The sequence below is a fragment of the Lissotriton helveticus genome, chromosome 5_1 (assembly GCF_964261635.1).
Source record: "Lissotriton helveticus chromosome 5_1, aLisHel1.1, whole genome shotgun sequence".
NCBI classification, from domain to species: domain Eukaryota; kingdom Metazoa; phylum Chordata; class Amphibia; order Caudata; family Salamandridae; genus Lissotriton; species Lissotriton helveticus.
The window spans coordinates 791,477,020-791,492,856 of record NC_136065.1 but is presented as its reverse complement, the minus strand read 5'-3'; the positions used below and the strand labels follow the sequence as shown (position 1 = coordinate 791,492,856).

The 15,837-nt window shown below is 44.5% G+C and overlaps 1 protein-coding gene across 1 annotated transcript in view; it reads left to right on the top strand.

The window, feature by feature from the left end:
• Positions 1–15,837, top strand: part of SGPL1 (sphingosine-1-phosphate lyase 1) — a 405,741-nt gene that overhangs the window by 355,099 nt on the left and 34,805 nt on the right. The window contains exon 13 of the mRNA XM_078643255.1: positions 13,822–13,942. Within this exon, the coding sequence (XP_078499381.1) occupies positions 13,822–13,942 (121 nt within the window). The remainder of the gene's footprint in view (positions 1–13,821; positions 13,943–15,837) is intronic.

Genomic DNA, 15,837 nt, shown 5'->3' with positions numbered 1-15,837 from the left:
CAAACAGGGCGGGGTGGGGTCGTGAACCCTATACCAAGAGACTTTGCATCTCTTGGCTTGGCTGGAACATCAGGGCATTTCCCTGGTGATTCAACACCTGGCAGGTTCTCTGAACGCCAGGGCGGACGAGCTCAGCCGTCGGTGCATGATGGATCACGAATGGCGTCTGAACTCGGATGTGACGCAAGGTCTCTTTCAGCAGTGGAAAGTGTCTTGGTTAGATCTGTTCGCCACCGAAGAGAACGCGCAATTTCATGAGGTCTGCACGTTGGAATTTCCAAGGAGGCACTCACTCGGCGATGCTTTTCGACATGAGTGGAGTTGCGGTCTGTTGTACGCACCTGCCTGTACCACTTCTGCTCAGAGTGCTGAAGAAGATCAGGCGCGACCGGGCTATGGTATCCCGAGCTACTCAGTATGAGCATTGATCCTCCGATCCGTCTGCCTCTTCGGGAGGATCCTCTGTCGCAGCAGCAGGGGACGGTCCTCCACCCGAACCTGTCCAGTCGCCACCTCCTTGCGAGGAGATTGAGCGGCGGCAGTTGACGCCTTTTGACCTGCCTCCTGAAGTCTGTAATGTTATCTTGGCAGCCAGGCGTCCCTCCACATAAACGTATTACGCCTGTAGGTGGAATATGTTTGTGACATGGTGCACCGCAAAGGCTGTAGATCCCCTTTCTGCCCCTCTTTCAGAGGTCCTTCTTTTTCTTCTTTCTTTTGCCCAGCAGGGCTCTGCTCTGAGCACTATCAAAGGCTATCTCTCGGCCATTTCGGCCTTCCTGAGGCTCCCAGATCAGCCTTCCCTTTTCAAGTCCCCTGTGGTAAATATTCTTGAAAGGCATCACGCACATGTTTCCTCCTATTCCGTTTGTGATGCCTCAGTGGGACTTGAATCTAGTTCTTACCTTTCTAAAGACTGCTTTCCTGGTTGCCATCACCTCTGCCAGAAGAGTGAGTGAGCTTCAGGCTCTTACTTCAAAACCTCCTTTTCTTTCTGTCCATCCGGACAAAGTTGTTCTGAGGACCCGTCCTTCCTTTTTGGGTCTCGCTGGCAATGCATCCGCAGCATGTGTCCAGCTGGAGACGTATAGCGATCAGTCTGGGGGGAAGGAGGACAAGAGGGTGTACGAGCTTGGATTCGTGTGCGCGAACGCGCACGTCGCGTCCCGCGCCGTACACATGCGCGCGCAGACACATTCGCTCACCCCCCCCCCTCCCCCACAGTCACACACACGCACTCCAAGACACATACACACACACACACACACACACGCACACACACATACACAGCCCGCCCCCCCCCCCCGCACGCGCGCGCACACACATGCGCTGCCCCCCCCCCCCCCCCAGCAACCCACTCACCGGCTTCCTTCGTGCGGCGGCTCTCAGCTGCAGGGCCCGGCAGCAGGACTCTTCTTCCCTCCTTCGGCACCGGGGCGCAGGGTAGGCTCCTGCCTGCTCTGGTGCTCCAACTCGCGACTCTTCCGTGGGAGGCGGGGTAGGCTCCCGCCCTCCTACTTCCTGTTTCCGGTTGTCGCGCCGGCCTGCCTGACTTCCTGGTCGCAGGCCGGCAGAGTAACGAGGATGTTTCATTTGCGGTATTTATTTATTTAGTTATTTATGCATTTTTATATAGCGCGGACTTTACCCGAAGGAGGCATTTATTTATTTATGTATTTATGCATTTTTATATAGCGCGGACTTTACCCGAAGGCGTCAGATCGCTTCACATTAGGAACAGAAATGAAACATAATGAGAAACATTACAAAAGAACAGGTTGCAAAAACATACGTTACTTACATAAGGTAATAGTGACAATTGTGAGCGAACAAAATACATGAGGTAGTAAAAACAATAAGCAACCAAAAATACATGAGTTAGTAAAGGTAATAGTGACAATCGTGAGCAAACAAAATACTTGAGTAAAAATTGTGAGCAACCAAAATACATGAGGTAGTCAAAAGTGCACAAGAGGAAATGAAAGTGACAAGTGTGCAGTTATAAGAGAAAACAGAGTATAATTAGAGGTATAGTCCTGCAATAAGGGCTAGACACTCAGGCTCAGGAACAAGCGTTACATGGGCAAGGTGGCACTTGTGCAAGTATCAAAGGCAAAGACATGTGAGAGGTAGCAGCCGTGTGTTGCAAGGGCAGAGTGGTGTGTGCATGTTACAAAAGGGCACCGAACACCAGTACATGGAAAATACTGCAAAAAGGCAGACCCTCCAATCACAGGCATACACTGGGAAGGCACTTCCATGGTCATGGAAAGTAGAAATTATCAGTAGTGGGAAGTCTTCCTCACAAATAGCAAGAGGACGTGAATTACTTTTGGAGGTGTCTCTGGAGGAGGAGGAGAAGAACTTTGAGGTCCCTTTTGAAGGCCTGGGAGGAGGCGGTGGTCCGGAGCTTTTTTTTGTCCTCTCGCGGTTTGTAAAACATATTGCATTACAAATGCTATAGGTATCACATTTGCGAAAGTTATAACTATTGACATTGTAAATGACGAAGCTATTAATTTAGCTATTTAAAAAAAAAGAAACATAAATAAAAACTTTGCCATTTACAATACCAATAGCTCAAACTTCCCTAATGCGAGACCTATTGCATTGCAAATGCTTGTTGCCAAAGGTTGTCACTGCCTTTCACATCAGGCAGACCGTCACTTTGCCCGCCTTCTTTCCGCTTCCGCATCCTTCTGAAGAGGAAGAGAGGCTCCATCGTCTGGACCCAAAACGTGTGCTCTCTTTCTATCTGAGCCGCACACAACAGTTCCGGGTGGATGACCAGCTCTTTGTTGGCTACATGGGCATAAGAAAGGCCGGCTGTGCACAAACAGACCATTTCTCGGTGGGTCTTTCTGTGCATAAAGACTTGTTATTCCTTGGCTAAAAAGGAGCCTCCGCTGGGGCTGCGCGCCCATTCTACCAGGGCAATGGCAGCCACTACTGCTCTGGGACGCGGCATTCCCTTGCAGGACATTTGTCCGGCAGCTATGTGAGCCTCGCTGCACACGTTTACCAAGCACTAATGCCTGAACAACCAAGTCCGGAGAGATGGCTTCTTTGGCCGTTCTGTTCTCCAGGACTTTCTGGTGTGATCTGAGTTTGCAGACCCACCACCGGGGTTGGTATTGCTGGGGTATCTATTCTAAGGTAAGGAATCTATCACTACGTGTTTCTTTCAGATGCACAAGTTACTTACCTTCGGTAACGATATATCTATAAGAAACATTAGTAGTGATAGATCCCCACCCATCCTCCCTGTCTGCAAACTGATTTCTAGGGTTAAGGTCATCCCTTTCAGGGCCCTAGTATCATGGCACCAGTGGTCAGTATCTTGCATGGCTCTGCGTTCCTGGCGCGGAAAGTCGTGTACAGAACTGTCGTCAGCGCGTGTGGGCGTGTCTAGGTAGCTCTGACTACGTTATCACGGCGCCAACGACGCACGCGGAGCCGCACGACGATGCCGCCTACCGACGTGCAGGGGTACTGCTGACAAAAAACTTTCCGGATCCAGTGTGACACCTGGGGGTAATTCTAAGGTAAAGAATCTATCACTACTAATGTTTCTTACAGATATATCGTTACCGAAGGTAAGTAACTTGTGCTTTAGGCCTGTTCCAGATATTTCTTGCTTCCCGGGGGGTCGCTGTTCTGGGCACACTACTTCATAGTATTTACCAGCTGCGCACGCCTGGTTGTTATGGTCCACCTCCGTGGGCCTCGGCGTGTACCAGTGTGCTTCTGTCCCTTGCTCTGCTAGAGCTTTGCGTGACTGCCTCTTCCTTCTCATGTATACGCTTCTCGGCTGTGGGGCTGTGGGGCTGTGGGGCTGTGGGGCTGTGGGGCTGTGGGGCTGTGGGGCTGTGGGGCTGTGGGGCTGTGGGGCTGTGGGGCTGTGGGGCTGTGGGGCTGTGGGGCTGTGGGGCTGTGGGGCTGTGGGGCTGTGGGGCTGTGGGGCTGTGGGGGGGGGGGGGGGGGGGGGGTGTGTGTGTGTGTGTGTGTGTGTGTGTGTGTGTGTGTGTGTGTGTGTGTGTGTGTGTGTGTGTGTGTGTGTGTGTGTGTGTGTGTGTGTGTGTGTGTGTGTGTGTGTGTGTGTGTGTGTGTGTGTGTGTGTGTGTGTGTGTGTGTGTGTGTGTGTGTGTGTGTGTGTGTGTGTGTGTGTGTGTGTGTGTGTGTGTGTGTGTGTTCGTGTGTGTGTTCGTGTGTGTGTTCGTGTGTGTGTTCGTGTGTGTGTTCGTGTGTGTGTTCGTGTGTGTGTTCGTGTGTGTGTTCGTGTGTGTGTTCGTGTGTGTGTTCGTGTGTGTGTTTGTTTGTGTGTGTTTGTGTGTTTGTGTGTGTTTGTGTGTGTGTGTTCGTTCGTTCTCTCCTGAGGCAAGCTCTGCCTCAGTTTCCACCAGATTTTGCGGGTGGTTCTTTTGTTCCCATGGCACTCTCTTGGTGCCGTCTCTCCCTCTGGGTTTTCTGACTGATGCCCTTGGTCCCTCGGGTAGGCTGGCCTTCCCTTCTCCGTCCTTCCTGTCGACATTACACATCCCCTGTTGGGGCCCTGTGTTCTCCAAGCTGGTGAGGTTCTCTCGCAGACCCTCCTCCCCTCTGGGTATGGCTATGGTATCTATTCTACTTTAAGGAATCTGCAGCTAGTAGTCTCTATCAGATGTACAAGTTACTTACCTTCGGTAACGATGTATCTGGTAGAGACAATTCTGTCCGCAGAGTCCTTCACGGCCTGCCCTTCCTCCCCGTTATATGAGGACTTCAGCTTGGTCTTCTGCACTCGCCTCCCTCCGGGTGGCTTCGTCTTCTGCAAGTGCCCTCTTTCACTTCCTCCCTTCCAGGATGCGTTGTTCTGTTTATTTGTTCCACTCCTTTCTTTCTGGTAATTGGACGGTAGGTTCATGTGTACTTCTGCCTCCCTACACCCTGGGTTTTCCAGTGTGGGGCCTACTCATAATCTTCTCCCTTTTTAATTGCTTTGGGTTTCTGACTCCTCTGCAGTCCTCTGGGTTGGGGTCTCTTGGCTGTGCCTCAGCCCTTAGTTCTTTAGAGGGGGTACGACACTCCTTGATGGTGTTGTCTTGGGGTCATTTGTCGTTCTTCATCTGTTGCGGACTTGTTGCACTTCCCTGTTCTAGTTTGTGGGTGCAGACTTTGTCGTCTCCTATGACATTTTTCACATGTTTTTCTGCCTCCAGGGAGGATATCGCCTTCGCTCGCAAGGTTGGTTCCTGGAGCGGTGCTCTGCTCTTTTCCTTACACGATTTTCGGTAACACAGTGCCTGGCACTTTCCCTAATGGTGCTGTTCCTCAACATTCACTTCTTCCCTTTCTGTGTCACTGATTTTTTTCGCACACTGTTAACATACTCTCACAGTTTTGCTAGTGATTGCTCCGCGTTGTGGCGCGGAAAAGTTCTCCGAAGAAAACTGTTGTCAGCACACCGTGGTGGGACTTATGTGACCTCACTGACGTCATGTCCGCGGACAACGTCGGGGCAGAGTCACGTGGTGACGCCCCGCGGCGTGCAGCCATGCTGTGGCAAAAAAAATTCCGGACCCAGTCTCATGCCTGGGGATAATTCTACATTAGGGAATCTGCGGCTAGAATCGTCTCTACCAGTTACATCGTTACCGAAGGTAAGTAACTTGTACTTCTGACACTCTACTACAATCAACAACACTACAATCTACTGCACTCTAGGCTACTCAATTCCACTCTGTGGCTATATGCCACTCTGCGACACTCTTGTCTATGCCACTATACTCTCCACCACTCTATTCCCCACGACACTCCACTCTACAACACTATACCACTCTACTCTAAGACACTCTGACATTCTTTTCTGTGCCACTCCTCGCCAATGTACTCCACTCTTCGCCACTCACTCTTCGCCCCTCTATTCTGCACCACTCCACAACTCTGCCACTCTATATTTTGACACTCTGACACTCTTTTCTCTGCCACTTTATGACCCTCCACGCCACTCAACTCATCGCCACTCTACGACTCTGCTTCACCACACGACGCTCCACACCACCCTACGCCACTTCACTCTAGGTCACTCTACTCTACACTGACACTCCACTCTCCATCACTCCACTCTATGCCACTCCACTCTAAACACTCTCCTTTACTACACTCCATGCACCTCTATTCTGACACTCTACTACACTCTATGCCACTATACACCACTCCACTCTACTCAAATCCGCTCTAAGTTACTCCACTCTACAACTCTACAACTCTACTCCATTCTTTTCTACTCCACTCTTTTCTACTCTACTCTTTTCTACTCCACTCTTTTCTAATCCACTCTGCTCCACGTTTTGCCACTCTGCTCCACGTTTTGCCACTCTGCTCCACGTTTTGCCACTCTGCTCCACGTTTTGCCACTCTGCTCCACGTTTTGCCACTCTGCTCCACGTTTTGCCACTCTGCTCCACGTTTTGCCACTCTGCTCCACGTTTTGCCACTCTGCTCCACATTTTGCCACTCTGCTCCACGTTTTGCCACTCTGCTCCACGTTTTGCCACTCTGCTCCACTTTTTGCCACTCTGCTCCACTTTTTGCCACTCTGCTCCACTTTTTGCCACTCTACTCCACTTTTTGCCACTCCACTTTTTGCCACTTTTCGCCACTTTACTCCACTATTTGTCACTCTACTCCACCATTCACCACTCTACTCTACTCTACTCCACTCCATGGCATAACTATTAGCCATGGTGAACAGCAGCCACACTGGTGTACAACACGACTAAAACACATTTGCAAAGCCAATAGCTCTTGCTTCACCAATGCTTGTTAAAAAGTAGTATTGGGGAAAATGTGGCACTAACTTGCATCGTGAATTCCTTCGTTTTGCTCATTTCTCGAGGACGGTATATTTAGCATTCGTAAATCAAAGCACAAAGAAACTAGTCTAACAGCAGCCTTCCTCTTCTTAATTGGCCCCACCTCATGTTCGAAGGTAATGGAAACTGTGCCACTGTAGTGATTTCAATTCTTAATGGGCAGTTGTTCGCATATACTGGCTTTCACCCTCGCCTTTGTCTCTAGCCTCCTAGTCGTGGAACCAATATAAATTCCAACACCTCTACTAATCGTTGAACTTAAAGTTAGTCAAAATATTTCAGAACCCGCGATGAAACATAGCCATATTCATGAGTTTTGTGCTGCAATCCCAGATATGGTCACATGCAACATTACTGAGGTAAACGGACAGACCACTCGCTCCTAGAATTCAAACACTCAGAGACCACCCCATGGCTACCCACAGAAAGAAATATGATCCAGAAGACGTGTCGGACATGTTTCGATATACATTTAAACTATTGTTGACCAACAATGAACTTCTCAAATGGCCCACAGTCCTCCCTGCAATGAACAAAATGGTCTCATCTATAACATGGACTCTTCAAAGGTGTGCACCCAACCACATCACTTGGGGATATACAAATTACAGTTTTTCTCTGAGTTTTGCAAGGAAACAAAGTGGAACAAAAATATCCCAAAGTTTATCACCTTCAGGACGCCCAGCAAAGATTTAAATATGCCTCTAGATGCCAGAAGTAATTTCTCAGACCCAGATAGCTTTCAACAGCAAATTGTGTGTTGAAGCTGAACCATTTTGCTATAGTTACTTTACTCCATGATTCTTGACAAGTTATCCTAATCCTCAAACCTCTTTCATAGTATAGCCAACACTCACTTCCCAAAACACTCCTCTGTTTTTCATTCAGAGCTCACTCTTGTTCAAATCCACATTGATAGAGCAGATCGCTGGAGATGTGTTTTTCCGGATATAACTGATCTCAACTAATCCTTCCGCTCTCTGCTGTAACCAATTTGGAAGCTTATACCCTATTACCCTATTACTTATTAGGATACCCTATTTTTTCTTCCCTTGAGCCATACTTAGCACTCCTAAACATGACTTCACTGATCTTCTCATAACAAATATGTCATCTGATATCAAATCCTAGACTCATAAACATGTGAAAACCTTAATGTCAGAAGTAACAGCACTAAAATGACGTTCAGAGGTCATCAAAGGATGACGAACCTGGAAAGGGATGCAAAGGATTGTTCTTCGCAAACATACAGCATTTGGCTTTAGAGATGATGTTAATCAAGAGATTGGTCTGCCCTGTCACTGTTTTCAAGAGAATTATTATTCCAAGCCAACTCGAAAACTCTGTTCTTCTTAAGGAACAATGACAACCACACCCATATTCTCAGCCCAGAGATGTCCAACGTAGGGCCAGCAGCAGCGGACTGGATTTTTCCAGGTCACCACAGGCAACATGAATGAGTTCTATCTAAGATAATTTCCAGTACATTTATGTTATATGAATATGTTAGTCATCCTTGGCTTAATTTATAAAATATCAAAGTAATTTACTCTCCATGAAACAGCTGCACATGGAGGTGCCACTGTCCGTCTGTCTCCCTAGGTTCCCCAAATATATATATATCAATATCCACTTGAGTTAGGTTTCCCTTACTAATATTGTGTATTCTCCTTAGAATGCACTGGAACATTTTGGAAGAAGGCAAAACGTAATCCTCATTGTGCAAAAAAAAGGTTTTAGAGGACTAGTCACCTAGATGCTTGATGACTTTTCAGTTAAGAATATTTTCTGAATATGCAAAGCTGTGCACCCTACCAAGTGGAGATAGAGAGAGTGAGGTTATGTTCCTGATCACCAGCCTCTGAAAAGGCAGTGGAAGTTTTACAAATCCCTTATGCCACCAAAACCTCATTTTATACTCACTTGTTGGTATCACCAACTCACTCGGCAATCATATCCTCAAATTTGGGATTAGATAATCTACCAAGACTTTAAAAAAAAAACGATCAAGTTGACAACGTTAACCTAAGTGATGACTTTAGTAATTATCTGTTACCAGCACCTTTGTTCCACCTCAGTCAAGACCACAACAAAGGCTTCATTGTTGACCATTTCATGGTCAACAAAGAACCCAATCAACAGACTGGCAGAGTTTAATAAAAACAATAGAGAATTCCTTTTGAAGTTACAACTTTAGTTTCTTTTGGGCCAGCCCAACACCCAGCAATGGCTTCAGCCTTGCAAATTTTCCCTTGAGCCTAACACTTGAATTATCTATTCAGATTCTGCAGAAATTAGAGCGGGTAATTCAGTCTTTGTCTTGCGCATCCCTTCACTCTTTGCAGGATTATTAGCATACTTCTTAGGAAAATGGCACATCACATCATAGTCTGTATTATGGAGATAAAGAGTTGGGTGTCCATACACTTTATAAATAACATGTAACAAAGGGTTAACCATAACTGAAACCTTGTCATCAGCCTTCATGTCAGGCCAACGGAGTAAATGCTTCAGTTATAGAGCGCCTATTGCCCATTGCTTTTACACAAATATTGATATCCGATATGGGTGGGGGCTTGCATTATAACATATATCAAGTGACTATCAGTAGCACAAAACACTCACATAAGCGTGCAGAACAGCAGGATGATGTTGAACATGGATTGGGAAATTATGGAGATGACACTGCAAAGGAGAAAGTGGGTTCACAGCCAATTAAGCATCACCACATACACTTCTTTATTCAAAAGGCAGCACGACTTTATTGGCTACAGTGATAATGAAATTAAATTTTTTGTTTCTTTGTTCTTGGTAGCACACTAACTCCCTCTACCCAAAGAGTAAGTGGCTTCTGGCACAGTAAAACAAGATTCTGAGGCCTAGCATAGCCAATTTCATACTGCTGCAAGTGCTGTACCATAGTCATAGAAATGCAAACCTGCATCTCAGGATCCTAAATATACTGCAAGCTGTGCTGAGCTAGACTGTCACTGAAACTCCAATAAGTAAAATATGTTAAAAACTATGCCTGGCGTCATTGGACCCTAAATAATGAAAGCAGTTTATCGGATGTAAATGGGAAATACATGGTATCAGGAACAGCAGCAGACTGGAAAATTGTTTATTCAATAGCCTTCTGCCTAGCTGTCCTCATCAAACAGTGCGGAGGGTGGGCATGGAGTTTCTAAAGCCTGCTGCAGGAGAGCTTCAGAAGAAAGTTATCACGCTTGTTGCTTTTCATTGGCAAACACGCATTATGACACAACCATTTTCATAGGACATAGTAAATCCTTGCGGTGGTCCTTCGGTGAGTCACTAGCAGCCCACCGCTATTGTCTTTCATTGAGAAATCATGTTGTACCCGATATGCATTATCTTCTGCTGAATATGCCCTTCTATTGGGAGTGTCTTTTTGGATAAGGCATAGATGAAGCTCTAGGGAGACTGAAAAAAGTAAAGTTGTGAGGATTAATGGAACAATAAGGTGATGAAGTATTTTCTGAAGGGTTTCCACCTTAAAGATGACAGATATCACAATAGAAGTCATCTAATATGGTATCTCGCAGGCTTCAAGGTAGGGCTACCGTTATCTTGGCAGCATATTCCAACCCCACAAAAGTGCTCCTTTGAAGGTGCATGTAAATGCTGAAAAGAGGCCACAGCCATTGGAGCGGTGACCACACAAAACACTGGTAAGGTGAACACATTTCTGCTTCATCCCTACCCTCTTTAAAGCAGCACAACAGTGGAAAGCTTGAGGTTTTACATGCAAGTGTAGGACACCAGGCAAGTGGATTCTGAAGAGCCCAAGGCAGGGAGTAAAATACAAAACCAAAGTGTCATCGACCCATGCATAACAATACTAATCAAGATCACTCACATTCCTATTAGAAAAGACCGAGGCACGCCTCCCAAATGAGGTCATAGAGAAATGTCCAAAGGAAAAGAGTAAAGTTAAGACATTGAGAACAGTTTGTAACATGCATCCACTAAACCTTTATATGAAGGAGGTTCAGAAGGTCAGCAAGGTGATTCCCTTAGCCTCAAAGATGCATATTTTCATACAATGTAGATAAAGCAAAAATAGATATACTTTCCTGGTACATGGAAAGCATTACCAGGTTATTATTTTGGTCTTTCGTGTGAAGTTGTCAGTCAAATGTCTGTTGAGGGTTATGGTGGGACATAAGTGCACAAAGCCATCATATCATAACAGGTATCCGATAAAAGGAAATTAGCTCTATCAAGGTCATAAGGGCAAACATAGGACAATAGATCTTTAGTAACTGTTGATGTTCACTGCCGAATTAAAAACTACAGGCCAAAAGTGTATTGCATCGTGATTATATTTATATAGCGCTTACTACCCCTGAGGAGGTGTTGAAGCGCTTTATGGCGACTACCACGTTACTCAAGTAGACATTTTAGGAGAAGATATTAGTATCTCCATCCTTTAATTTGCTCAACCATTTAGATAATTCTGCAATTCAGGATAACATTCATATTTACAAGATCGCACAGTAAAACTAAAAACAGTGATGAAGTTGTTGGGAATGTTTTGTTGCACTCATCAGTCACAAAGATTGGTAGACTGGAAACACCTAGTGGTTATTACATAAAAAGTGTATGAGTCTCCAGCGGTGAAGGATAACCATCTGTGCAAGCTCTTGTTTCTTAATCCCTATTCCTCATGATACGATAATAATAGAGGAACGCTTAATAGGGTGGGTGGCTTACAAGAGAAGTATGAAATTTCTGTACAAGTGGAGCCCACGGGCAGGGAGCACCACATCAATGTATTACAGCAGGGGTTTCCAACCTTTTCTGTAATAAGAGCTACTTATGTGAAATGTAAATTCTCCTGAGCTACTAATATTCTAAGCAATGTAATAGTGATCACATCACATCAGACAATATTACATTAGTGGCCACCATATGCAAAGACTACCAGTAGTCATAACTTCAGTGCATCAAGCATTATTGCCAAAAGTAAGGGAACAATGGATTGTCAATTACTTTACATGGGTAATATGACAGCCATTGCTGCAATGACCCTAGCACCAATGTAATATTATTATGAATAAGTCTTCCCAACATCTTTTGATGTTTATTCCTCAAATATCAACTTTAAGGTGTCAGAATATCCTCCCTTATTACCTTTGCCTGCCACAGAAACAAAACTGCGTGTCAAGTGCGCTTATTGGATCAACAGTGCACAATATAGTATATTTCTCCTACAGTGGGAGGGTGGTTGATGAATAGCTCCTTCCTCTTTTCATTACAGTGAGCAACACCACATTTCTCATGAGCTCCCCAGCAAATTATTAATAGGCTTCTTCGGGCATAATCAGATGTAATGTTTTATGTCATCAACATACTAAAAAAAACACAGAAGACCTTTCACCTAATAAAGGGATTGTGCAAACTTCTTTTCTGCAGAGTATAAATACATTAAGGGCCACTTTGATGTTGTCACACTAGATTCCTACTGATTGGAATTCTCATCCAGCATGTGATTTGAATATTATGGCAGGTGCTTATAAGCTGATAGAAATATAGCTTCCAATAAATGTTATTATATGCACATTTTGCAGTAATTGCACCTTCCCTGGATTATAAGCAACAGGCTTTGTTAGAGGAAATACATTAAAAACGGTTATATCAATATTAAAACCAATTTTTCTGTTTTTGGAAAGATGTTCATCAGAATTCCATTTAAATTCAGTTTCGCTCATCATTTGTTTTTCTTCATAAGGTGTTTGTGACTGGTAGAGCTCTTTATAACCTGGATGCTCAATACATTCTTTGCTGCTGTTTGGAAGGTTTTGGCCATTTCTCCAGTATACAAAGTTGTTTGTGGAGCATAAAGGTCCTCAGGAGTCCAGAACAAGGTGAAAGCGTGCAAAAGGCTTATTGGAATGTACCCTGTGGTTGTCTTCTGAATTTTGTAGAGTAACTCAACCTGTACCATTTATCCTCTGGAAAAGATTCATACATCTTCACTCCGAGCCAAAGGAACCACCATTGCTCTTCATAGATCTGTTCCAATCTATTTTATCTGCACTCTGCCATTGGCGCGTCCCCTCACACATTCTACTGACTTTGCATGTGAAGGCAGGGCTAGAGCAATTGGGGCAACCTCTCCCAATGGCCCAACATAACAAAATAAATTGCGGTACAAATATAAACTGGTGAGACGTATAAGCCAGTCACCGCTCCACATTCAAGGTGTGGCCTTGCCCTACCTGCTACAGATTAAGAGACCTGCTCTTCACCCAATAGACATGACTTTGGGGAAAGAGCATCACTAATGTAACAAACAAAAGAAGGTAACAACACTTGGGAAAGTGCAGTCGAGTGGGGCAAATAGTTCACAGTGGGACAGTCACCATTGTAGAGTGAGCATGTCTGACTTTCCTGCCGTGAAAATTCCTATAACCAGTAGACACCCATTTCTTCAGACACATGCCAAATAATTTTTTCATATAGATGATTAAGTGAGATTATTATTGCAAGGGTAGTATTAAGCTATAGTTACTCCTGCGCCCTTCCTCCTTAAGCCCCTTAATAGCCCACCCCAAATTTGACCCTACTCCTTTGTCCAGACCACCACATTCTCCCACTCACATGTGGAACACTTACTCAGTTCCTAATTTCCAAAACCTACTCTGGTATAGTTCCTTTGTGTAAAACTAAGGAGTTACTTTGGAGAATAACTTGGTCAGCAGGGAATGCTGTTTTTCGTTATTTTAAAGGATCACTTAGTAATTCGGGGATTCAATATGGTAAGATCTAACTTCAGTTGGGGGCACAAAATTGTTGGTTGCACTTGTCTTTTGAAACTTCAGGATTGATTGCTTGCTTTCCTACGCGTGTAACCGGATTTGTTCTTCCTGTTTCACTTTAAAATGTAATGTCCATCTGGCTGACAAACCTTTTTTTTATTCTTCAAAACATTTCTCCTTAGCATCCACCTCTGTGTAACAATGCTGCACACCAAGCCTGGAATTGCACAGACATTTGTCAAAGATGTGCGAGAAAGTGTGGCTGAAATCATGAAAAACCCTGGGGCTAAAACCACTGGCATGGTATGTATGACTTCTTGATTAACCTTTGGAAAAACCTGCTGCAAATGCAAATGTTATTTTTGTGATGCCTAATAATGTAACTCAGATCTCCAGAATGTGGAATTTCTTCTGAGAGCCATATAAATAACAAATGTCAGATGATTTACCTGAAGAAGTGTTCTTACCGAGAACTCTGTGCTTCCGAAGATGTTTCTCTTCAGATGGTTGAGTATCTTCGTTTCTAATTAAGGTGCCACAGCATTGGGAACAACCACATCTCTTAAGTGGCAGAGGCTTCTTGTTAAAAGCTCTGGTCACAAGTTAAGTTTTCTCTCAGGAATCTAAGTTTCCCGGAAAGTAGCACACTTTTTTCCCTGTTCATTTGCTTTAAATTATTTCTTTTGTCTTTCGCATTTTCTCTTACCGCGATTAATTATTTCTATTATTTCTTTTGTCTTTCGCACTTTCTTTTACCGCTATGAAAGTTTGCCTGGCTTTTTCTTGTGTGTAATGAGTTTTATTTATTTGCTTTGAAGCGAATAAAAATATTTTTTTTCTGGCAACCAACATTTATAGGTAGTCTATGTTTCCAGCTTGGTAGTTTATTCTGTTAGCACCGTTGACGGCGTTCTGCCTTGTCAGAGAAATGGTCCCTCCTGACGACTTTGCTATCTCAACCCACCCAGATACGCATTAGTTATTTTAGCCTGACTTCTACATGTCTGCAGCGAATGTCTAGGCCCGTCCAGGGTTGAGCCACAGCCAACACTGGGCTTGTGGCACCAATGGAATGGAAATTTATGTATAAAGCACAATCTTCCCCCTCTAGGGACATCTTGGCGCTATGAACCATTGACATGATGAACTCCAGCACAGAGGAACCTTTGACAGAACAAAAATGTCTTTAGAGACTTTCTTAAAAACAAAGGTGGAAGTCAATAGATTTTATCCCCAACGTTAGACCATTACATAGTTTTGGGTCCCAGGAAAGAGACTGAGATTCCACTTGCCTTAGCTGTCCCTATAGATGGTAGTAAAAAAAACAAGTGCTGACTTTTTCATTACACATTTCTTTTGGAGGTGTAACACTCAAAGCAAGATGCCAGAGAGACTTTTTGAGGCTTTAAACTTAATTCTTTGTTTTACCAGCAGCCAACTTAGTCCAAGCACATGCTAGTGTGACTCGGTCACATTTCTTTAACCTGAAGGCCCCTCTCATGGCCATGTTTGAATTTGTTGCAGATGATTCAAGGAAGAGTCAGAAAGACCAAGAAAGAGAAGATTGCCGCAATCTATCTTGGAGAGAACATAAGCTGAAATAACTTGAGCATGCAAGTGAGATGGCAAGAAAAAAAGTGCCATAATCATTTTAATCTGAAAAAGCATGACAAGGTAACAGCCTTAAGCTGAAGAGGGGGGTGGATAGACCCCAGGTGGTTTGGCCTTAATAGGAGTAGGCTACAGATAGTCATGCCTCCTCTTGTGGTGGTTTCCAACTACTAATATGTTTTAACTTTGAGCTACAAAACATAAGTAGCCATCCACCACTGGATAGATAACATGCAAGTGTAGGATTTGCTATAGAACGATATGCTTGATGATCAACATGTATTATGAGTGCCATGCCATTATTATAGGAAATTGTCATGCATTCAAACGCCCTGATCAGGAAGATCAGCTGGTGTATGTTGATATTAAATATCATTGATGAAAGCGAGGGGCTCTGAGGGACCCCTCAAGTAACTCCTTATTCAGGGGAACCTGTATGGAGAAAGAAACACCATCTCTGACCCCCTTAAGGAAGGAGTCAAACCTTTCCAACGTTTTGCTCTTGTATCCAACCTCATTGAGATGTTTTAAAAGTTAGTCATGGTCCACAGTTTCAAATTCCAAGAACATATATAGCAAAAGGAGTG